This window comes from Amblyomma mixtum, chromosome 10 (assembly GCF_055824585.1).
Source record: "Amblyomma mixtum isolate Tamu chromosome 10, ASM5582458v1, whole genome shotgun sequence".
Taxonomy (NCBI): Eukaryota; Metazoa; Arthropoda; class Arachnida; order Ixodida; family Ixodidae; genus Amblyomma; species Amblyomma mixtum.
In genome coordinates, this window is record NC_143021.1 from 121,543,317 (window position 1) to 121,568,039 (window position 24,723).

General features: G+C 45.9%; 1 protein-coding gene across 1 annotated transcript in view; it reads left to right on the forward strand.

Annotated features, from left to right (window-relative positions):
• LOC149326809 (salivary peroxidase/catechol oxidase-like) overlaps positions 1-24,723 on the forward strand; it is a 143,404-nt gene that overhangs the window by 2,186 nt on the left and 116,495 nt on the right. The window contains exons 2-4 of the mRNA XM_089564679.1: positions 324-493; positions 13,550-13,697; positions 21,423-21,640. Coding sequence (XP_089420805.1) covers positions 324-493; positions 13,550-13,697; positions 21,423-21,640 — 536 coding nt within the window. The remainder of the gene's footprint in view (positions 1-323; positions 494-13,549; positions 13,698-21,422; positions 21,641-24,723) is intronic.

Genomic DNA, 24,723 nt, shown 5'->3' on the forward strand with positions numbered 1-24,723 from the left:
TAATACCGGAGATTTCGTCAAACCTTAGATTTCATCAGCGGCCTCCTACCGAAATGCTTCGTCTGACGCCTGAGCCGATGCCCGCGGCCGCGTCGTATTCGATGGTGGCTCCGATAAGCTGCTAAGACACAGCGGAAATAACGGTCCTACTTTCGCACGTACTGTAAATGCGGCTTTGCGTGAAAGCCACATTGACTGGTAATACCAACACTCTCCATGTTGCCTTGTTTTCGCAGCCCTGTGGAGCCTGTTGGACAAAACTTCATACATACACATTTGTGGACTGAACTCCACAAAGTGTCACTCCGCAATTTCGTTTTCAGGTACTTTCAAGTCGGGTTTATCTGCCTCCTGATGATCGAAGAGCCAGAAGGAACATTCTTTCTCCGGCGTCTGCTGAGGCCGTTTGACCAAGGAAGACAGATCCTGAGGACTAGGTTGACGCGCTTCAAGAGTGTTACTACTGCTAAACAACCTTCTCCGTCCGTGCAAGGTATGATGAATTATTTCTTGCGCAGAACAGAATTTTTGAATGTTTGTATTCAGGAGCGACATGTCTTCGGAGACAGTGTATTAGCACTTAGGAAAAAGTTTTCTAAAATATGAAGCAAATATTTTATAAGCGTTACAGTTCATCGATTTCAGCAACTCTGTTCACTGCTTGGATCACAAAATTGTAACAAATTACATTCATGAGGGATAGGCTGAAAGGTGTTACTATTACTTGAAATGTTTCGCGAAAGCAAGCCTCCATGTGCAAACGTCCGCAGAGAAATCGCTGAGTTTCTACAAATGCGCTTTTGGGGTACCACCTGGAAGTATACTAGATCCTTTCATGTTTGGGGTCTTCATTAACGATATTATTAGCAAAGACAACAGATTTCACTGTATCGCTGACGACACCACATTGGCATAACACCGCTCTAGATAAATTGCCAGTCTCGTGTTTGCTAAATCAGCTTCATTTAAAAACAGTGAAAAGCAGACACATATACTTCCGACAAAGAATAAGTTGTGCACGAAGATTACGCGCTAAATTCTGAAAGGCAAGTCTTGAATACACTTGAAGAGCATAAAACACTCCGAGCATATTTTATGTTTCACTCGATTAAGGAACGTAAAATTGATTAGTTTCATGAAAACTTTCTCTCTAGGTAGCTGCACTGTAATGATCTTGCAGCACTCTGCCTATAAAATGCGAACTTAAAATTACAGAGCGATCTGCTTACTGTCCGTTGCCTATCGGGTATTTAATAAGGTAATCGCTAAGAGAGTCACAACAACCTTAGAAGTTAATCAACCAAATGATCAGGAAGGCTTTCGTAAAGGATGCTCAACAATAGGCCATATTACCACTATCAGCCAGGTGACAAAGAAATGCGCCGAATATAAGCAACCCCTGTATAAAGCCTTCATTGATTACGAGAACGCGTTTGACTTAGTAGAAATCTCAGCAGTCATGTAGGCATTGCGGAATGAGGGTGTAGAAGAGTCTTATATAAAAATACCGGAATATATCTGTAACGGCTGCACAGCCACTGTAGTCCTCCACAAAGTCAGCAATAAAATCCCAATAAGGAAGTGTCTCAGGCAGGAAACACTATCTCGCCAGTGCTATTCACCGCCTGTTTACAGGAGGTGTTCCGAAACGTGGATTGGGAACAGTTGGGGATAGAGTTAATGGAAAACACTTTAGAAATATGCAATTCCCTGATCACATTGCCCTGCTGAAAGTCAGGAGAGGAACTGCAAAGCATGATCAATGAGTTCAGTACCAAAACAGAACTATGGGCCTAAAATTAATATGCAGGAAACAAATGCTAATGTTCAATGTCTCGTAATGGAAGACCTGTTTACAATTGGTAGGGAGGTGCTGGAAGTGGTAAGGAAATACGTGTACTGAGATCCAGTTCAGGAGGGTGAAATAAATCGAGGAATAAGAATGGGCGGTGCGCATTTAGCAGGCTGTCTCCGGTCACAAATGGTGGTTAAAAAATATGGCTAAAGTGAAAAGTATGCAAAAGCTACATCTTATGTAGTGTGCCTACTGTGGCCAGTTCCGCTGCTAACATGCGCCGACACTACGCTGCGCCTGAAGACGAAGTTGGCACGCTCTCTTGGTGCTGACTACGCCTGAATACGCTGCAAGATCTTACGTAGCAGCCCAGTTTCTCTGAGGAGACATAATAAACGCACCCCTACACTTGTCAGTACTCACTTATGTGGAAAAACCGCGGAAACACACGAAAAGGGTTCAACTTAAGGTAAGGACAACGCAGCGAACCATGAAAATTAAAATGATAAGTGAAACGTTAAGAGATCGGAAGAGGGCCGGGCGGGAAATAGCGCGGGTCAATGACATCCTTGAGCGGGGCATGGAATGCGAAAGCAAAAAACCGAGGGTCTCTTAAAGTTAACGGAGTGGATTCCAAGAGAAGACATGCGTAAGCAGAGAGAGGCCGAAAGCTAGGTTGGTGGTTGAAAGTAGGAGTTTTGCGGGGATACAGTCGCCGCAGCTGGCAAAGGACAGGGTTAATTGAAGAGACATGGGAGAGGCCTTTGCCCTTCAGTGGGCGTAGTCAGGCTGGTGATGATGATGATGAGAAAGACTAACATGAGCAAGGAGCATCATAAGAAAACCAATAGTCTTCCACATTGCGACTCTTGCTATCATGTCCAAAAACAGTCATTACGTGTAGACAATCTTTCTGAATTTCGCCTTTTTTAAACCGTGAATTTTTCATCTACCCATGTCACAAACTATTGATAAGGTTGTGCATTTTGAGTGGTATGGCACAGTTTTATGAAAACTAATGAGGATGTACGGACAATTAAATTCATTTTCTGAGCAACCGCAAATTAAATTCTTTAGCTTATAGCTTTCGCGTATTTGAATAGCCTCTGGAGCTATTTTGTTATAGAGTGAACAGCAGTGTACTTTCTTCCGTTTACCGGTGAGTCCGTTTTCTTGTATTTTGTAGTGTCAGCGCAAACGGATGTGCTGTTCTATTCTTAACAGTAGAACATCTCGTAGGAAAGTTAATCCTCTTTCCAGTCGTAGCCTCCATGCTTCTTGTTTTTTTTCCTTTAATGCCGTACAGTCATCACGATGCAGTCATCATGTCAGCCCAAAGACTGGCCGGCCTATGCAACAAGGTGCAGGGAAAGGCACAAGGAAGATAGCGGTTTTAAACATTTAGACAGATTTGCCCCGTGCATGAGCGGAGTCGTTTACCGAATACCCCTGTCCCGTGGAAAAAGCTGCACTTGACAAATTGGACGATGTATAAACGTCAGGCTACAGCAGCACCATGCAGGAGTAGGCGCATTAGAGGGGGGTGGGTATGTGGCCTATCATTATCGTCAGTGCCATGGTTGCACGTTTCAGTTCCGCGAAACGGTGATCTCAAATTGTTCGCGCCTAAACTAAGTAAAGAAGTGTACGAAGCCTACTGTCCATGTCCTCGTGCACACTTGCCTTCACACATAAAGTTAATTTCAATTATAACCGTGCTGACTACCATGCAATTAATCTTCGCTTGCAAAGCTTTTGTGCTACATACTTACCGACATTTCGTCACCTTTCGCTCAATGACAGCTTGCTTCTGTTTAAACATCGCTTTCTGGAATTAGTACAGTCCCACATACCATTACACTCATTTCGCTTGAACGCAACTAAATCATGGTTTAACCGGATGTTGCAAGCACTAAAAAACAAGAAAATACGAATTTTCAATGCTGCCAAATGCCTTGGCACTCCGGCATCATGGCAAAAACACAAAACTGTCGATTAAGAGTACTGCGAAATTTCGTAAAGCGAAGTTTAAATATTACTCCCACGACCTTCAATCGCTTCTGACGCACAGCCCCAAAAAAGTTTGGAACACCATAACGCCCACTGACACTCCTGCTCCGAGTTCCTTGTTGAATGAATGGTGTTGACATCCATCAAGGTAAATTCCAGCTTATATTCATAATTATTTTACTTCCGTATTCACGCAGGAGCCGCCGCGGTGGCTCAGCGGTTATGGTGCTCGGCTGCTGACCCAAAAGACGCGGGTTCGATCCCGGCCGCGGCGGCCAGAATTTCTTTGGAGGAGAAATTCTAGAGGCCCGTGTACTGTGCGATGTCAGTGCACGTTAAAGAACCCCAGGTGGTCGAAATTTCCGGAGCCCTCCACTACGGCGTCTCTCGTAGGCTAAGTCGCTTTGAGACGTTAAACCCCATAAAACAAACCAAACCATTCACGCAGGAAGACCATTCCAGTATTCCACCATTAGCAGATATAGATTAACAATACATCAGCCGCATATAAATAAGTGCCACTTGTGTTGCAGCCTTAATTAACAGTCTCAAAATATCAACTTTCGCCGGTGTAAATAATATGAATACGCAAATTCTAAAAAAAACACTGTTATATTCAAGCAGTATTCTGTTCCGTATCTTTCGTCAGTCACTGTTATCGGGAGAAATTCCAGAGGACTGGAAAATTAGCGAAATTATCCCCATCATGAAATGAGGTGACAAAACAAGCTCACGTAATTACCGCCCCATATCACTGACATCTCTCCCATGCAAGATCCTCGAACACATCATCGTATGAGGCGCTGAGCAGCATCTCGATAGTAACAACTTCTTTTTTACTAACCAGCATGGGTTCAGGAAAGGCTTCTTATGTGACTCCGCTAGTGGAGTTTACTAACGAACTGCTACCTAATATGGACGAGGACTTTCAAACAGACTGCGCATTCTTACACTTCTCCAAAGCATTTGACCGCGTCGCGCATTCACGTTTAATAGCTAAAATCACCTGCCCTAGCCTAGACTCATTAACGACCTCATGGATAGAAACTTCTTGCCATCTCGCAAGCAGTTTACAGTTGTTAACGGTTACCAATCTTCATTTAGCGACGTCCTGCCTGGAGTACCTCAAGGTAGCGTCCTGGGTCCATGCTCTTCCTCATTTACATAAACGACCTGCCATCAAACATTAATTCCACACTTCGCTTGTTCGCAGATGACTACATCATTTACCGCCAAATGCGCTCATCTGCCGATCACCTAGAACTTCAAAGAAACCTCGATCGCTAACCGCTTGGTGCACATCATGGCAAATATCACTAAGCACCAAAAAGAGCAAGTTAATGATATTCAGCCGCAAAAAAACTAACTCTTCTTTCAATTACTTACTGAATAATAATTCAGTGTTCCTCATGTGTTCATAAAAATACCTCGGCGTGCATTTCTGGAGTAACCTCTGTTGGTCCACTCACGTACAGAAAGTGACAGCTAAAGCATCACACACATCAGGGTATCTAAAACGCAATCTTCATGGAACTACAGCCATTACCCGTAGGCTCGCCTACCAAACATTTGTTCGTCTACAACTCGAATACGCATCTCCCATCTGGTCGCCTCATTAGGCTTAGTTATTTAATTTTCTGGAATCGTTTCAGAATCGGGCTGCACGTTTTTTTTCCAGAAACTACAATCATCCCTCGAGCATAACGAACATCAAATCATCGATCTCTCTCTCTACACTGCAATTACGGAGATTGATGGTCGTCATCTGCCCACTTCCCAGAATAGTCTATAGTGCCTACTCTTCAAGGCTGCCTCTTGTACAACTAAACCGCACCTCACGTCCTTTAAACAACCCTGTTTCGCATCTCTGCGAGAACCGTTGCATTTTACTCATCTGCCCTGCCGCCGGCTATCATTCACTGGAATGGTCTTCCGGATCACATCGTGAATATTCATGGCTCAACTCGTTCGAGGGCCGAAATAAATGCCATTTTTTCAAGTTACTAAGGTGTCATTAAACATTGCATAATGATGTTGCTACTTTTCAGTGAAGGTACTAACAGCCAAAAAGTTTTATATAAACGTGTTTCTCAAGGCCCTGTGATTACCCTTATATATGTAATCCCCCCCCGCGCGCGCGCGCACGCACACACGCGCACACACACACACACACACACACACACACACACACACACACACACACACACACACACACACACACACACACACACACACACACACACACACACACACACACACACACACACTCCATTCTTGGAACTTGTGAGGCGATATGAATTATTAAATAAATAAATAAATGTGGTCCCGTTGAGATTAAGGGGAAAATACATGCCTTTTTTCAGGACCGTTATGTGTCTTTCATGGGTTTCAGTCACTTCGTGATGGACGTGAACGTACACCATAAGTCTTCTATGTATGACCTAAATTTTAATCAAATTCGTGTACATTAGAGTGGTCGAAATTACTTTCCACCGCTTCTTTTTTCTTCACATGATAGAACCTGAGCACGTAAACATGTTTCTTGCGCCTCAATCGAATTTTCTGACTGGAGCCTGGGCCAGATCCGCTTAATTATTGCGCAGCAGTAGAACGTCGTCCCCACTAAGCTAACTCGGAGGAGGCCCGGTCCCACAGGAGAACGGTCCAAGCTACATTTCTCATTCCGCCGACGCCGCAGCGCTTTGGCCAATCTCCAGCTGGAGTTCTGCGACGCACCCTGATACAACAAAGTCGGATTTAGACGCTGCTTTAACGAGAGCCTGAATGCGGCATATACTTACGGCTCTAGAAGCATTTCAAACCATCATGAGTCCCAACGCTGGGGCCTTTTCAAAGCAGGCGTCGATAAATTTTCGTTGCAAAAAGCACATGGTCTGGAAATTAAATCGCGAAAAATGGTCGCTCCTCACGATGCCACACTACACATTTGCTATTAAATTGCACGTCAGCAGTTTTATGAAAGTGAGCATAATATAGTTCTATTGACTTCCGCAGCGCGCTTATATACAAGATGTGGACAGTGTTGCTCCCTATTGAGATCCACATTTTTACGGCAAATCTCGTGAGAATACGTATTCGCTATGATTCAAGTTTTTATTTTATTTTTTGCTTTAACATGCATCGGCAGTGGAATATAGTTGAGTAAAACCCCAAGTTGGGCGAGTTGGTTCACGGTGGAAAAAATAGCGCCAAGAAAACGCAAACGTTGGACAGGATGACGCAGACCAGAACTGTCCAAGTTCACCGCCAAAGGACGATTTCCAGACTAGCCTTTAGAAAACCGAGCGATCCGCGTCAACTACCTCGTTTATGCAATCAAATATTCCGTTGGATGGAGCCTGACGCGCGGTTCATAACATCCGTCATGGAGCCAGATGCACGCGAGCCCATCAAAGGTGCTCTTACTTTTCCATGTCACACATTCCTGCTATTGCATGGGCCTGCCCACTGGATCCAGCTGAGCCACCACTGCTGCCACGTGCAGATAGAGAAGAGCTCAAAGATGTGAGGAAGGAGGGAAAGAACAGGCGCGCGTCGCAACAACCGCGTCGGCCGAAGCGACGACGCCGGCTATCGTTAGATAATGTCCACTTATAAGCGTATGTGGGCATTGTGTCTGTAAACAGGGATGTTTGCCGGCGGAGGGGTCTCTAAAATGCAAGGAGATCGGTTTTTCTTTCTTGAAAAAATCCGCCGCTTGGCCGCGTAAACGTGTTGCCGCTAAGCGAGCGCACTGATTAGTAAGGCGGGAAAATTCCACTTTTTTACCGCATAAATATGTCGCAATTAATTACGTGTCCGCTTAGACTCTTAGCCGCAGAGCAACAGCGCCGTTGAAAAAAAAAATCCCGCCTCCGCTGCGCGCCGCACACACGAGCTCCTTAGAGCCATCCTAAATTTGACCCAAAAATTCACGGGGGGGGGGGGGGGGGACACCTTGTTGACCTAAATTGCGGTGAGGAGAAAGTCTTTAGCGCGGTGATGCTGCTTGTGTCACTGATGTGTGGTTAAGGTGTTAATTAAGTACACAAGTGTTCGTGAATCTCAAATGCTGGAGACACTGGAGGGCGTTTGGGAATGCATCCCTCTGCTTCGAAGCCTTCCTGCAAACACTCTCCAGCGTCCTACACAAGGAGAACTGTATATGCATTGGCAGGAAGTAGCGTAGCCATTAGCACACTCGGCTCCGGAACGGAAAGGTGGTGCACAATCTCATCGTGCATAAAGATATTTTTTCAGCTCTGAGCAGAAGAAGCGTGACAACCTACTTCTGACAACCTTCTACTAAAACATTCTGTCGACAACGATGAGGCATTAAAGGCTTGCGCCTTAAAATCCCCCGCCTACAGTGCGCGCTATATGCCTGACTTGACTAACAGTGCACCACCGCGCACTGAAGTTCGGTTTGACCTTGTGAAACACGGAAGGTAATTGTCTCATCCACATCGACATCGGAAGCTGTACCCCGAGACGTAGAACTCTCACTCTGAGTTGGGTTGACCTTCGCTGTGACTCTCGCTCTGAGTCACTGCGAGTTGGGTTGGCACGTCTTCAGCCATTTTTGTGCAGACATATTTTGCCACAGTTATGTGCGTCGTTTTTTCACGGCGGAACAGCCATTACGAAGCGAACCGCAAGCCGTTGCGTGGATGACGCCCGTCCGAATTCGCCCGCCGAAGCGGCCAGGAGGAAGAGATGAGATAACGAATGGAGAAGGGGCGATGAGAGAAAGAAGGGAAGAAGCAGAGGGGCGTTGTAGCCGACAGAAAGTTTGGATGTCTGCACCGAGGTCATCTTCCTAGAGACGCCAAAGCGCAGGAACGTCTCGTCGATCCCGGCTTTTTGACTCTTATATAGACCTCGTAAATGATGTTTTGGCTACAACTCCCGTATTAAAAAAATCCAACTGTGGCCCCACCTGGTATTATATCCTGGTCAAGCTGGTGTACAATATCCCAAAAGACGCGGGTTCGATCCCGGCCGCGGCGGCTGGAATTTCTTTAGAGGAGAAATTCTAGAGGCCCGTGTGCTGCGCGATGTCAGTGCACGTTAAAGAACCCCAGGTGGTCGAAATTTCCGGAGCCCTCCACTACGGCGTCTCTCATAGCCTTAGTCGCTTTGGGACGTTAAACCCCGTAAACCAACCAATATATTGTAACGTGGCGGCCAGCCGAAGAATGAAGTGCGATGAACCATGAACAAGAGATGATTTAATGGCCGCTGGCCTAGCGCGAGCGCTCCGTCCCGCGCAACTGTCAGCGTCGTCTTCTTTGTAACAATATACTAACAGCTTTAATTTCCCAATTTTAAGGCGAAACCCTTAGCTGCCCCATTAAGCGCAAACCCATCTGTGTGTGTGTGTATGTGTGCGTGTGCGCGCGTGTGCGTGTGTGTGTGTGTGTCCGTCCGTCCGTCCGTCCGTCCGTCTGTCGGGCAGGGCACTTTTTTCTTATTTCGTTTTTTTAAAGCCCAAACTAATGTCCGCCCGCCCGCCCGCCCGCCCGCCCGTCCGCCCGTCCGTCCGCCCGTCCGCCCGTCCGTCCGTCCGTCCGTCCGTCCGTCCGTCCGTCCGTCCGGCCGGCCGGCCGGCCGGCCGGCCGTCGGTCGGTCGGTCGGTCGGTCGGTCGGTCGGTCGGTCGGTCGGCCCGCCGGCCCTGCCGGCCCTGCCGGCCCTGCCGGCCCTGCCTGCCTGCCTGCCTGCCTGCCTGCCTGCCTGCCTGCCTGCCTGCCTGCCTGTCTGTCTGTCTGTCTGTCTGTCTGTCTGTGACAACACTCGATGGTACCCATAAAAGTCGGCGTTATCATCTGGCGAACGAATAAATTAATGATTGGTCGCACGAGGTTTCTCGGGACAACCTGGATTGCCCACGTCTCACCAGCGGCACCGCATGGCATCGCAGAGCAGTGGCGCGCCACTGCACCATTTTATCACTGCGCCAAGAGTGGTGTGAGGACTCCCAGGCATCTACTAATGCAAAGTAGAAAGACCAACGCTGCGTATGGGGGCATTAACCCATTTCCTGTCGCGTCATGCTCCTAAGGCGCAGCGCGGGCCGCGGTAAGACAGCGGATGCCTTCACGAAGTTAGCGCGCACGTCCGAAGGGGGGCTGCGGCGTTGCAGCGCCGGCTACGTGGGGCCATGCAGAGGTCGAAATGCAGCTGGATGGCATCATCATGTTGCATCACGTCACAGCGTGCGGTTACGCGTTCACAACGTGTGTGGACGGCGGGCTTACGCCTTCTAACACGTATGCAGTCTTCAGTGTCTCCGTCGGCTTTTTTTTAAAATACGCATGGCTTTTTCAAAACCCCAAGTAATGTTGCGAGTCACGCAATCATCTTTTCACGAACTAAGTATCGATAGGGCCTCCGTGAGCATCATTCCACACTGACTGGTTTGTCTAAATGAGACTTCTGCTCCCGGCGGCTAAAGACCTCACAGGTTTCCCTTACTTTCTCTTGAAATCGTTCGTAATTTTGATTTAGAATACAGATTCTGTTTGCATGTATGTGACTGAATATACATCGTGAGACGTTCCCGCAATGCGCTTAGTTGACCCGGGAGCCCGCAGCAGAGATCATCAAGAAAACCCACAAAGGAAGAGCCGCTCGATCTACGGCTGCAAAGCTAATTGCGTTCATTCGAGGGAATACTTTCACTCGATAATTGTATTTCTATTAAGGCTGATCGATGTGGTTTACGATCCGGTCTTACTATGATATGAAGATAGCTGATTTTAAGGACCGCATTCTTTTTGTTTGAAAACAATTTAAAAGCCACTTTATTGATTCACCCACGGATCCCTGTTGTCGGTTTCCACGTGGAGACGATATCGGGTATTGGTTACTGCGGAGCTCATGTTGAGAAAAAAAAAAGAAAAACTCGTTGTCGCTGCTTCATACATATTACTTTGTGTAAAATCACTGCGAGGGCTCCGTGCAGGTGTATTCACAATAAAACAAATCAAGGTCGACCACCTCGAGACTGTGCCGAAGAATATCATGCAACATTACATCTGCACCATGCGTATCATACCTTGTGTCTGATTTGTCTTTTCCGCATGTTTCGAAACCGGCAGAGAAAGACAGTACAGCTCTGGACGGAATTAGCATAGATGGCTCTACACTGTCTTGGCATTGATCCCAAACGAAGAACTGTTATGGGGTTATTTGCTTCCTGCAGCATTGTTTGTGGCCTCCAGTTCGCTGTAGAGAAAAATGTACACCCTTCCAATCATTAAATATTAGAACGTGCTGCATCGCTAAACGCCCCGTCTAAAATGCTTCTGTCGGCTACACAACCTGCTTATTTGTGTAGCAGATGAACGCATGACGTGGCCTTTAATTGTGCCTTTTGTCTAATAATCGGTCACTTACCTGATTAAGTCAGAAATAATTGAAAACCCCCATCACCTGCTACAACAGCAAAAAAAAAGTAGCATATGCTGCAATGCAAGAGAGGAATAAGCCGGGCTAGTTGGTTCATCATTTGAATAGAAACCGCGCATTAGACGGGACCAAGAACACTCAGACACATGCAGCGCCTGTGTCTGAGTGTTCTCTCTTCTTGGTCCCGTCTACTGCGCTGTTTCTATTCAAATGATGTTAATAATTCTTGCTACGCATCGACCCTAAAGGAAGTGGACGGCCACTTGTACATTAGAGCGGTCGTTACACAGAGGAAGCGAGATGGATCAGAACCACGGCTGTCTGGTTTGGTTTCACTCTTTGTCGGTGCTGAGGATGCAGGTTTTTAATCAATCCTGATTACATCAGAATCAGATTCATGTTTATTTAACATCATGTTGATGTTGGGTGCATCAACAAAAAGCCAGTGAAAGGCTTGACGAGGCTGACGCACTCCACAGAGGCATTGCAGTGGTACATAACATCAAAGCACTTTCGAAGAACAAACAAACAAACAAAATAAATAACAGATTTGGCATTAGCTGCACAATAATTCGGACTACTTATTTAATTGATGCGGGAGGGTGTAGCTCTGCATTTGATAGCCGTAATTTGTTCTCATCCTTGGTATATACCATTTGGGTGTCGCATCGTGTAGAGTACTTTGGCTCTTTGCATTATAAACCTGATTGCTTTACCATAGGGCAATTATTTTTATTAACACTGGATTTATAACGTCATCGAAGTAAAGTTTAATACAGTTGTGGTAGGCGGGTGATTCGAAGTAAATTGAAAATCGGTTCAGTGTGCCCTAGCCGAGGAGCATTCACCGCATTTCGTTATTGCTGCCATGGCACACATTGAAACAAAAGATCTTTTGCTGCAACATGCACCATCTAGCTAAACAAGAAGTTCTTCTAAACAAGCACGCATTTAATTGCTGCACGAACAAGCAAGCTGCGCAACCGAGAGAAGGATTGTACGCATTGCATTTAGAGACGCAACATGTGTTTTACAAAAAACTGGAAGGGTGTGCATAACAAGGTCATGCATGCGCAAAACTTCAAGAACTTGCTTGTCGTTATCCCGAACTTCTGGGCTCAATAGCGAAACGCCGCCTTGTTTTTTGGCAAGGATGACAGACCCCACCAACATTGCAAAACCATAGACAAGGCGACGTTCGACTGAGCCACCTTTGTAAAGTTTCTAATGAAAGTCTGGACATACTTGAACACCATATCTTTATTCAGTAGAGTGGAGAGCTGGGAGAGTCGGTACGCGTTTGTAGAAAGGAAACCGGCGCAAAGGCTGAAAACACAAAAAAGGAAGTCCATAGTCCAGCGTCGTCCTGTGTTCCTGTTCTGTGTCTCCGTCCTTTGCCATGGTTTCCTTCCTAAAATATCTTTATTCTTCAGTTGGTGGCAAGCAAAAGCTTGTTCTGGCCACCTTCTGCCCTCGTGCACACCGTTGTGCCTACGAGCAGCCTTCTCTTGCGAAGTGGTGGTCAGCATTGTAGCTGAATCATGTCGAGTTGTCTTTTAGTACGCGCCGAGAGCGCTACATAAGGTATGCAAGGGACCTTTGACGAAAAAATAAGCCTCAGTGAAACCGCATTGCACTTCCTGCACATACACACAAAGAACAGTTATATTTTGGCTCGAAGCATAAATTATAAGCACAGTGGCTCAGACTGAAACGGCATGTCTGCTCGCTCCGAAAGCATGAAGAGATATGAAATTTGCCTTGGCGTATTTTGTTTCCATTTCGAAATTAAGTAGGACGAAAGGCGGTAAATACGAGCAGGCATGCTGTTGTTGTTGTTGTTGTCTTGGTGGCATGGCAAATAAGCAGGCATGCATATCTCAAAGTGCCGACCTAAGAATTCTTTCTCTTCAAAAGCTGCCAACGCTTGAAAGCATTTCTTGTGCCTTGGGATCAGTCATTGGCCAAGACGGACTGGGCGCCTTCAAAAGGTGCGCTGTCTGAAGGGAAAAGTTTTTTTTTTTGTATATGAAGACTTTATAGAGATGAGTGAAACTAATTCTGACAGGGGAACATATTTGGAGCCACACTGTGCCCCCTACTGGTGCATAACCAGAGCTCAGAAACGCTTACTTTACGAATAAACAAATGCAAGAAATGCCCAATGCCAGTAATAACTAACCCTGTCTTGACATTTACGCGAATTAGATAGGAACTAACATACCCCAGCTTCTGAAAAGGCAGAGCCACGCCGGTGACCTAAACCTATTCGATATCGTTTTTCTTTCGCTGCGACGGTGACTGTTACTGACGAGTGATGTGTGCATGTCTAGGAGGCGTGACGGTGTCCGCAGGGTCGGGCTGTCCCTTCAGTGGCAGCGCACAGTGCAAGCTGTCTGGCGTCAGCAGGCTGCCTGAGGAGAAACGGCGACGCGAGTTGGTGGAGTTCTTTGAAAGCACCACCCTGGACATCATCAAAAGGTCAGGGACACTATTACAGTTCACTAAAAAGGGTGAACGCTGCGTTTGTTTTAATAGCGTTTGTATTAACTCCTTTATCCCTCGCACTGCCAGTGAATGAAACCGCCTTTCTTCCTGCATCGTTAATACTGTCGACGCCGAAATAGTGAAAAATGTCGCCGCCGGCTTTTTACGCCGCTTCTTTCTGTAGTGCTATACTGCCTTGAACAGACACTAAACAAATAAAAATTCATAGAGGTTTAACCCTGGCTACGCCCAAGATAGACCAACATGCTGTACAACGGTACATATTTTCCGATTTCTGCTCGTCGAGGCCTTTAAAACGACTTATGACCATTGTAGCTTAATGTTCCGTTTTAGTCAAAAATAACTAATTAACGGTAATTAATTACGACGTATAATCAGTACAATGCAATTCTAATCGGTATAAGCTGTCCAACAATATATGAGTCGAGATTATAGCCTAAAGTTTCATTTTAGTCACAATTAACTAAGGAACGGTAATTGACTAAGGCATGTAATTAGTGCAGTCTTATTGTCCGCAGTAGAAGTAGGTGGCAGCATAATCAACAGGATACCGGCAAGCCATTACAGGAGACAATAAAATCTGATTAAGAAGCGGCAAGACATGAAAATGTCTAACCCTACGGGCAGAATAGGACTGGCAGAGCTATCAAATTTCGGCAGGCCAAAATATAGATGCAGTGGTAGAAAACAGCAACGCATATTCGACCGCATGGGAGCCTTTTGGCATCATGTTCGCAGAACACTGCTTCGATATACATAGACAAAACTGAGAGCAGAGGTTGCGCTAACAGGCGACAGGCGCTAACAGCGTTATGCATGCGCGAGTGTCTCAAGATTTATTCAGTATTTGAAAGCCTGCTTTCAATTCAATGTAATCGAAGGCTTGTGTGTACACTGATTGCCTGTGTTGGTGATGAAAAATGCGGGGTAAATTACAAATCCTTGGTGGTCGCAGAGGCAACCACAGTTTGCTTTCGATTAAAAACAAAGCTGGCGATCAGCAGCATTCTATTACCTTAATCGGCAACCATGGTAGGTTTTTAAATACTGGAAGGATGATGTATTTTGTTCCGCGTCTCTCAGGCGATAAGTGTGCGTTTGCTAAAGCGTGGCCCGCATGGAGCGTTTTTCCGGGCGATTCGTGGGCGTCGACGGCACCGGAGCGTTTTTTTGCCGCCGGAGAGGACGTTTTTGCCAAATCGTCGGGTTCTGTCGAAGCAGAAAAAAACGTCGACGCCGCGCCGACGCCGGGAGAGGGCAGCGACAGAGGGCCAATGAGAGCCGGAGCGGGCATCACGTGACTCTGGCCCGAGCCACGCCGGCCGAGAGACGCGCTCGCGAGCTCTCTCTGACACTGTAGCTGCGTCGCTTCTCGGGTATCTGCGTCGTGTAATTGCGTCGTGCTTCCCGGAAAGACGGGCGTTTGGCGCTCCGAGGGTACCGAGTTCTAGTTCACTATAGTACCGGGGCTTAGGCTTCGGGTTTCTCGGCAGAAACGGCCGAGCAGCGTGTTGTCTTTCGGAGGAGTCGCTTTTAGCTGGCCGCGCCGTCCCTCAGGTAGCGCCATCTAGTGACAAGACGCCGAAGCTCATCAACGCTGTGTTGAAGAAATTTTTTATCCGTAATTACTGATAACTACAATGGGTGCGTTGCGAGCCTTTTTTCGTTCCAAGAAGAAAAACTGCAAATAGATGAAAATGTAGCAAGTGACTAAAAGCTAGACAACTGCTTCACCAGGTGTCGTTCTTGCGAGGTAATCAGTTGGAACTGCTCATCGCTACAAAAATGAAACAAGTGAAAGGAGTTAACCGCTGGAGAGGAAAGAGGAAGCCACGAAGCTGGTGGAATATGGAAATTAAGGAGGCCATCGAACAACGACGGGTGGCTTCAAGGGAACACAGAGAAGCAAAGAGGGCGCAGTTATCTGTAGAAGAAATAGGAAAAAAATGGGAATCTTATCGACAAAAGAAACAGCAAGTTCAGGTCCTAGTCCAGGCTAAAATAAAGCAGTCCTCTGATAAATGGCTGGCTGAAGTTCGCGAGGCAAATAAAGGGGGGCCAAGAAAATTCTGGAACCATATAAGCTGGTTGGGAAAAACAAATCAAAGAAAGCAGGAACAGATTATAGATGCTGAGGGAAAATGTTTGGAGGGAGACGATGCTGTGGACTACATTACGTCATTTATAGCTGCGTCTTTTAGCGACGCCAATGGGGTAATCTCCCCAAGTGAGGAGGCAACACAGGACAGCACAAAAGAGAACAGCTTAGAACTGACTAGTCTTAACTGGGAAAAGGCGGAAGCGAATATTCCTAAAACCACATCCGCAGGGATAGACGAAATTCCAATTAAGCTGATTAATGAACTTGGCCCAAGAAGCAAGGACGCGCTGATAAAAGCATTGGAGGCAGTCATAACAAATCAGCAAATTCCGCACAGCTGGAGACAGAGTAAAATGAATTTGATTTATAAAGGGAAAGGAGATAAGATGAACATAAAATCCTTCCGTCCGATTACGATAACATCTGTTATGTACAGGCTGGCAATGCAGGCGGTGAAATTAAAAATGCAGTCATGGGTAGAAGGGAATAGGATACTCGGAGAACTTCAGAATGGGTTCAGAAGGGGTAGGCGGTTAGATGATAGCCTGTTCGTGCTTACCCAATGCATAGAAATAGCTAAGGCGGAAAATAGACCTCTGTTTATAGCCTTTCTAGACATAAGCGGTGCATACGATAACGTGAACAGGGAACTCCTGTGGAGCATATTGAAAGATTTAGGTATTGGTGATGAGGTAATTGATTTTCTACAGGAAATCTACCGAGATAATGAAGTTGAAATTACATGGGAAGGGAAAAAAAGTACCACAACTGTAGGGGTGCACAAAGGATTAAGGCAAGGTTGCCCTCTATCACCGCTGCTGTTCATGCTTTACGTGATAAATATGGAAAGAAGGCTAGAAGAAAGTAATCTGGGTTATAATCTATCGTACAGATTAGGCGGAAATGTAGTTGAGCAGCGACTCCCGGGTTTAATGTATGCGGACGATATTGTACTGTTAGCAGATAGCCAGGAAGATTTACAAACTTTGGTTAATTGCTGTGGAGACGAAGGAGACGCTCTAGGATTCAGTTTTAGCGCAACTAAATCAGGTGTGATGATTTTTAACGATACAACTGATCAGGTGCTTACAATACAAGGCCACGAAATACCCAAAGTGGCCGAATACAAATACCTCGGGATATGGCTAAACGAAGGGCAGATATACACGGAAAAGCATGAACAGGCTCTTAGGGCAAAAGGACGAAGAGACGCCGGGATAATGAAACATAGGGCATTATGGGGGTACAACAAATATGAAGTACTAAGAGGTATTTGGAAAGGAATAATGGTGCCGGGACTTACTTTCGGCAATGCGGTTCTGTGCTTAAGGGCAGAAGTTCAGTCGAGATTAGACGTAAATCAGAGAGCTGTTGGAAGATTAGCACTAGGTGCCCACGGCAAAACCACAAACGAGGCAGTACAAGGGGATATGGGCTGGGCATCGTTCGAGGCACGGGAAGCTAAGAGTAAAATACTATATGAAGAACGCCTGAGGAAATTGGACGATAACAGATGGGCAGCTAAGGTATTTAAATATTTATACAGAAAGAACGTTGACTCACAGTGGCGGAAAAGAACTAGAAAACTAACCAGTAAGTATGCCGGTCATGAGGACGGAGAAAGAAAGAGCATTAAACGACAGGTTAAAAACGCGGAAGTTAAAAATTGGATGAATTCAATGGAAAAGAAACATAGTGTAGAACTATATCGATTCTGGAAAAGGCAGATCAGGAAAGAATTTTTCTATGATAACTCAAGAGGCAGTGCCCTACTTTTTGAAGCTAGATCAGGGTGTCTTAGAACGCGCAGCTACAAAAAGAAATTTAACGAAGAAGATGACACATGTGCAGTGTGTGGTAGATCTGTGGAAACAATTGAACACCTCATAATCAAATGTGATGGTATCCATCCGGATGTCGATGCAGGCACAGTCACTCTTTCTGAGGCCCTAGGGTTTAAAGATAACAATGGTCATGTAAATAAATCTGCAGTGGAAGTCAGCAAAAAGCGATTGGAGGATTGGTGGCTGAAAAGCAGAGATGTGGCATAAGGTTAGAATAGTAGGAAACCGTAGGCAAAGTTGATGGAGAATATTAATGAGAATTGCCAACACAGTAAACAAAAAAAATAATAAATAAAGAAAAGCTGAGCATGGTGGCAATTGCCACCACCCCGTTTCAAAGGGGGCGCTCCTATCCATCCATCCATCCATCCACACTGTATTTAGTTAGGCCTAAGAGCTTGAAAATCGCCAAATTATCTGAAAAACAAGGTCTAGTTATCGCTTATACCTCTACGCGTGGGCAAGAGTAGGCGGAATAAAAGCGAACCGCTACCATTTGAGCGAGCTATCACGTCGAAGAATACAGCAGTGACATGTATTTATTCCGAAGTGGGCGAGCAGGGCGCCGCCATCTTGTCAACGTATCCCGTAACGCGTCCGTAGCGCGCGCCGCTCGGCTGCTGACCATGCGGGAGTGAATTCGTCGACGCTGGCGCGGGCGTCGGGCGCGCGGCGCGATTTCGCGGGTAAAAAACGCTCCATGCGGGCCAGGCTTAACAAGTGCCAGTTTGAGCCAGTTTCGTTCCGTACACGTCCCGCCTGTGTTGGGCTGTTCCCCTGCAATCGGCTGCTACTTTTCCTTCCTGTTGTTCATTTTTATCTTCGCTAAAGCCGCACATCATTGAACCTACTTCCTTGTTGCAGTCCGCTAGGACCGAAATATGATGCAGTGCGAAATTAACGCTCAATTCCTCTCTTCTTTTTCTTTGATGCCAGCAGTTCCTGCGAAGGGCGGTGTATTCTGTCGAGGCGGCACTCTTCGTATTCTTCCATTTTGTGATGCTCTGCTTCATCTTCTTATAAGCTCATACTGAATGCATACGTTTCCGCCTTATGCATACGATGTACGCTTCGAAAAAAAAAATGGCACGTTTTTATTGTTATCCATTTCAGTATAGACGCTCATTACACCTCATTCGTGAGCTCTGCAGTCCGGACACAACTGTGGCGCCGTGAAATCGTGGAGTGGACGGGAGCAAATTTTTCTCTGGATTGAACAGTGATTTCTTTTCGGTGCACCTAATTGAATATTAACACCTCTTTGGGTACCTAAAAAAATTGGATTACGACGTAACCAGAAAACCCATGAAATCATTCGAATACTCCCACTCACAAAACGCCTACAGAATATTTATTTATTTATTTTATTTTATTTTATTTATTTCAATACCCTAAAGGCCCAATGCGGGCATTACATAGGGGGGGATTCATGAAAGAAAACAACAGATATAAAACACAGAATACAAACGGCTGAAAACAGAAGTAAACAAGTTAAGAAGGCAGGTACAAGTTAATAAGAGGAACAAAAAAAAACAAAAAAGGCTAATATGAGGTATTTGAAAAAAATTCACATGTAGCAAACCGCGCAAAAAAACAAGAAAAATCCCGGCTTCGAAAGTTGCTAAACACAGCATCTAACATTTTGCGGAACGTTACGGCCAGCACACACACACACTAGAGCAACCAAGAAAAAACAAAACAAAAAAAAAGAACGCACATCAACATATGTTAGAATTTTCTAAATAGGACCAAAGAGCTGTTTGAAATGAGGATGTTTCAGCGATAGTCGCAATGCTAGAAGGAAGCGAATTCCAGCGAATAGATGAAGCTCAGCGAAGGAAGCGAATAGATGGCGCTCAGGTCCCTTAGCCTGCTTCAGGCAACAAAGACTTGCAGTGAACTTTCTATTTACATATTTAAAATACATTGGACATCTCGATTAGCTTTAAATTCACTTGCAAGTTACCTTCATGCATTCTTCATGCAGTGAACTTCGTCAGCCCATTTGTCGGACTATGCACTCCATCATTCCATAGGTTACATCAATACTCGCCGTTGCATCTTTAGTACCCATTTCATGGCCGCATTTTATCTTCGTTTTTTTGTACCTCTTCCACGCTGCTCTCCTTCTGTCTTTATCTCCCAAATTTCCCTCCCAACGCAGAGTAGCATGCCAGCGATATTGAAACGCCTGCTAAATTCTCTGTATTTCTTTAAAGAGTCTCTCTCTCATCTCCTACATGTCCGTCTCATTGTGCTTTTGCCAAGGGCGCACTCATGGGCCCCTCGCGTCGTCGTTATGGCGTGTCCAGAATTGGAGCAAACAGCTGCGACTTCAATACGTCCGCTTGCGTCTCACTTTCCTTTTTCGATGCCGTGGCTCGCTGTGCAGTGCTGTAAGATGCCACAAATCCTGCAAGGCGATCTCGAAGAGTCCTCACCATGCTTATGTCGACATGCTTATGTCCAGTGCCTCATTGGTTGCCTCGAAAAGCTTCAACACGCGGCTACACGTGGACCCATACCCAACAATTCTGGACAAAAGCATTTTTGAACGAGAAAGAATTTATGAACGAAATGTTTTCATGTATTCTAATATTTCGCTATAACAGTCAATATATTCGCACATTTAGAAGAACTTCAGGAGGCCATACACCGGAGCAGACACAGGACGAAAGGAGGTGACGGTGACGACATCGCCTTGTGTCGTCAGCTCCCTCTATCCTGTGTCTGCTGCGGTACATAGCCCCCTGATGTCTCACCAACTGGCCTGCACATCTACTCTCCAACTTAGGAGAAGTTCGTGTTAGGCTAGATGTTGCATGTTGTAAAAAAAGAATTGTAGTGCAACCAAGACGTACACAAGAGAGGACCACACAGGACTAGCGCTAAACTTCACCTAACTTTATTCACTGACAGCTCAGCAAATATAAGGGAAACCAGGACATGCGCAGATACCAGCTCCCACATAACACTGCCAACAGAACCGTTCAAGATACGCCATTTCCGATTTAAAAGGAAATGTATCTTGCTGTTGACTCAATGATGAAATGAAATGTTGACTCAATGATAAAGGAGACAGATGCATCCAGCTAAGAGGATGATGGCAAGAATTCACATACAAAAGTTAGATGCAATTTAGCGCTAGTCTTGCGTCGTGCTTTCTTGTGTTCGTCTTGGTAGCGCTATAGTTCTCTTGTTCTATCCGTAGATCTCTCGTCAACACACTTGCATTCATTGCTATTGGCGTTTTTGCTGCTGTCTAAAGCATTACCCATTGCTTTTCGATGGCAGCCTTAATTGCTCTATGTGAGCGATGGGAAAAAATTTAAAATAATTTGCTACAAATCGGAAGAATAGACCCTTACCTTCAGTATTTCCGTTAGTGCATACTTACAATTTTACAATATTTAAAAATTTTGTCCGAGGATGTTGGACATCTCTTAATCCACATTTCAGTTCAATTTAATGTTAAATTTGTTTCAACTGCAAAAACCAGGGGGAGAGGGGAGAGAAAGCCAGAACAGGCTAGACGACTTTTCAAGTCCTACAATACCAGCAGCTCTGTAGTAGTTAACTGAAGAACCAACAGTGTAGTCAAGAAAGGCATCGGGCAGAATTATAAATTAAGAAAATTACAGAAATGTACTTGTGACTCTGCATTCAGAATAGGGCATTTAGGAGGTACAGAAGCGCAATAATGCTTGGTAATGCGGTATCTTTTATTGCTCACCATTTTCCTCTACGTGGCAGCGTGGGAGCGGAGAAAGCCGGCGATGTACTGGAGCAGCTCAACCAGAAGGTGCTGCAGGCGACTCACATATCCACTCTCTGCCCACGGAGGCGAATCCCGTGCGAGGCTGCGGCCTCGTTCCGCCAGCCGGACGGCACGTGCAACAACCTGAACAGCCCGACCTGGGGAAGCGTGGGCGAATGCGAGCGCAGGATCCTCCCGCCCGACTACGGTGACGGTGAGTTCGACTTCACTTCACTTCACTTTCATTTCACTTTATTACCTTAAAGGCTCCAGGATTACATTGAAAAATCAGATTGACTAAACAAAGAAAAAACGTAAGATACAAATATTATTCGCTGTTAAAGGTAGCAGCTAAACACTTCGCAAATGTTGATGGGCACGTGATTGCGGCGATGTCGTGTGGAAAGCCGTTCCAGTCCTTGGCTGAGCGTGGAAAGGATGACGATGCAAATGCAGTTGTATGCGTGCATGGCCGGGCTACTTGAAGGACATGACCAATGCGAAGGGAAATGCGTGCCGGAGGATTTATGTAGAGCGGACGACGAAGTGAGCTGAAATAAAATTTGTGAGACAAGCACATACTAGTAATACGACGCCTACAAGCCAGGGATGTTAAGCCTACCTCTGGTTTTACTGATGATATATACTGACATTATATGAATAGCACGAATGTATGAATCTTGTACGAACGAACTTAAACTGGAAAGCGCAACGCGGAAGTCATCGCAGGTCGATGCATAGTGCCATCAAGATCGGCCTACAGGTGGCGGCACCGTCGCTCGACTAGTGTCTATCGGCAGCCGGCGGCGCCCGGGCCGCTCAAACGCGGGCACAGCGGTTCGCTGTTTACGGAGGGTTTTCTGCCGAAGGAAACGTGGCCTCTGCTATGGGTGACTGATATACTTCCGAAAATCGTTTCATTGTGTACAGAAAAGCGTAAAATCAGCAAGCGCTACTTAAACGAAGCTCAGATTGTGGGAAAACCATGCAACCACATAACCACATTAGTCATGCAACCACATAACCTCGATTTTGTGATTTCCTCGCGTTTGCCTTATACCCGGATCATGGACCTCATATATTTATTGCGTCATACTTTTCTGGCGGAGGTTTTGTGTTTTCTTCGCCTTTTGAACAGTGTGCGCACCACTGCCCGTGGCACAGAAGTTGCACGAGTGTCAGACAGGCAAATTTAGTCTGACCGACTGCCAGCGGGTGCATTTCGCATTTCGCCTCGGGTGCATTTCGCCTCGTCACTGTGGTGAGACCCGGGGCTACACTTAGAAGATAAGCGCCATTCGAAGTGTACGTTTTCTAGCAACATATATATGCATACGTTTTCCCTCCACTTTTTTTCTAAGGCGAAGCCGCTGAGCCTGTATTCCACGACCGGCGCTTCACTGGGCAGAGACACGACGAACTTCGCGGGACAGTACTTCAGCTGCGGTGGTAACATTATCTCAGCCCGCGCTGAGGCGCACGAACTTTCCGTCCTGACCTGCCTGAAAGAAAAAATGACGCAGTGTGGGTCCCCAGCGCCCTTGAGTCGATGATTAAAGGCCAACTGCTGCACTTATTTGAGAATTTCGCGATATTCAAGGATTCAAAGCGTTTTTCCACTAGCATTTAAAATATCACCCTAATCGTCGATTGAATTTTGCGCTTCTCCTCAATGCACCGTAGGAGTGCAGGGAAATTTAGCGTGACGCCACGGAAGGTATTATTTCAAATCACCGCTGTCGTCCGTCACACCCTGCCCCGATTTGTTAGACGCTGCCAAACAACTCTCGGCAGGGTTTGCATTCGATGGCGTTAGTTTCTTTCCTTCAAAGCAGGCGTATGTGCGTTATGTACCGATACCTTTGATAACGTCATCATGCGCCCCCCCCCCCCCCCCCACCCACTTGGCATTGTGCGCTGCGGAGACGCTTGAAGGGCGCCCAGATTTTAATCGGCGATTGCTTCACTATTTCAAGTGCTAGCCCAAAAAGACTTGGCAAGTTTAGCTGCAAGTTTCACGCATTCGACCCTCTTAAGCTCGTTGATTACTAAAACCTATGCAGTTTCCTCTTAAGCGGATTAAATGCAGCGCTGGCATCGTACCGTCTGGTAGGTGTGTACCACTGACGAATGTTTCAGCCACGTGGAGCGAGCTCGCTGAACTTAGGCGAAGCAATGATTTTTGCTGCCAATTTTAAGTTAAGTTAATTCTGTGACCCTGGGCCAATGACTCTGAACGCGAGTGCAACTCGTTTAAAATGACTCTATGGCCGTGTGACAGTAGTAGTCTGGTCGACAAAATTTGGGGGCTTCAGCGATTAATTTTTTATATGTTCATGTGCAAACTTCGAATTTGTCATTGCTAACAGAGTGGAGATCACTGCGTGTGGGAGCACGCGGTTAGGCGTGTGAAAAGAGTTTTGAGGGAATGAAAATTTCTTTGGCACTGTAATTATCAGCAGTGCCAGTTTATGCAGAACATAAATATTTGCAAAAAGAAAGCACCGGAAATAAAACTTTCCGCATATTAATTCACTGTTCCAAAAAAATCCATTGTATCTGTTTTCTTGCGACTATTAAATTCGCCAAGATAACACCGCCACGTATATGAAAGGAAATAGTTAAGCGTGTATGATGTTCAATGCAGCCGGCGAGGTGGCTCTGTGGTTATGGCGATCGGCTGCTGACCCGAAAGAAGCGGGTTCGATTCCGGCCGCGGTGGTCGAATTTCGATGGAGACGAAATTCTATAGGTCCGCGTTCTGTGCGATGTCAGTGCAAGCTAAAGATCCCCAGGTGGTCGAAATTGTCCGGAGCCCTTTACTACGGCGTCCCTCATAACCTGAGTCGCTTTCGGACGTTAAACCATAAGAAACCATACACGATATGCAGTGCTATTACATTCCGCTCCATAGACTGATGTAGTACATATGTTGCTCGTATTCTCACAATTTTTACTTGTCAGGAGCTACGAACTTAGGCGGGAGAACACTCGCACTTAGCCTAGTACAAACGTTAGTTGGCCCACAATGACGTACCTTTATCGAGTTTGACCAAGTAATATTTGCTGTATCATTTACCTCTTGGGCACGATGTGAACCCTTAAAGGTTTTCGCACTTTTCTGGGACAAAATTTTGTCACTTTGCGACGTGGTGGATGCCCATTAACCTTTAAGTTTGACAGTAATAAAAAAATCATAAATGCCTTATGAAACTGATTACCCTAGCTAGAAGAAAAAACTCAACTTCATCGTGCATATGGAGGGAATAATATGACCCCTTTAACTGCTGACGGCAA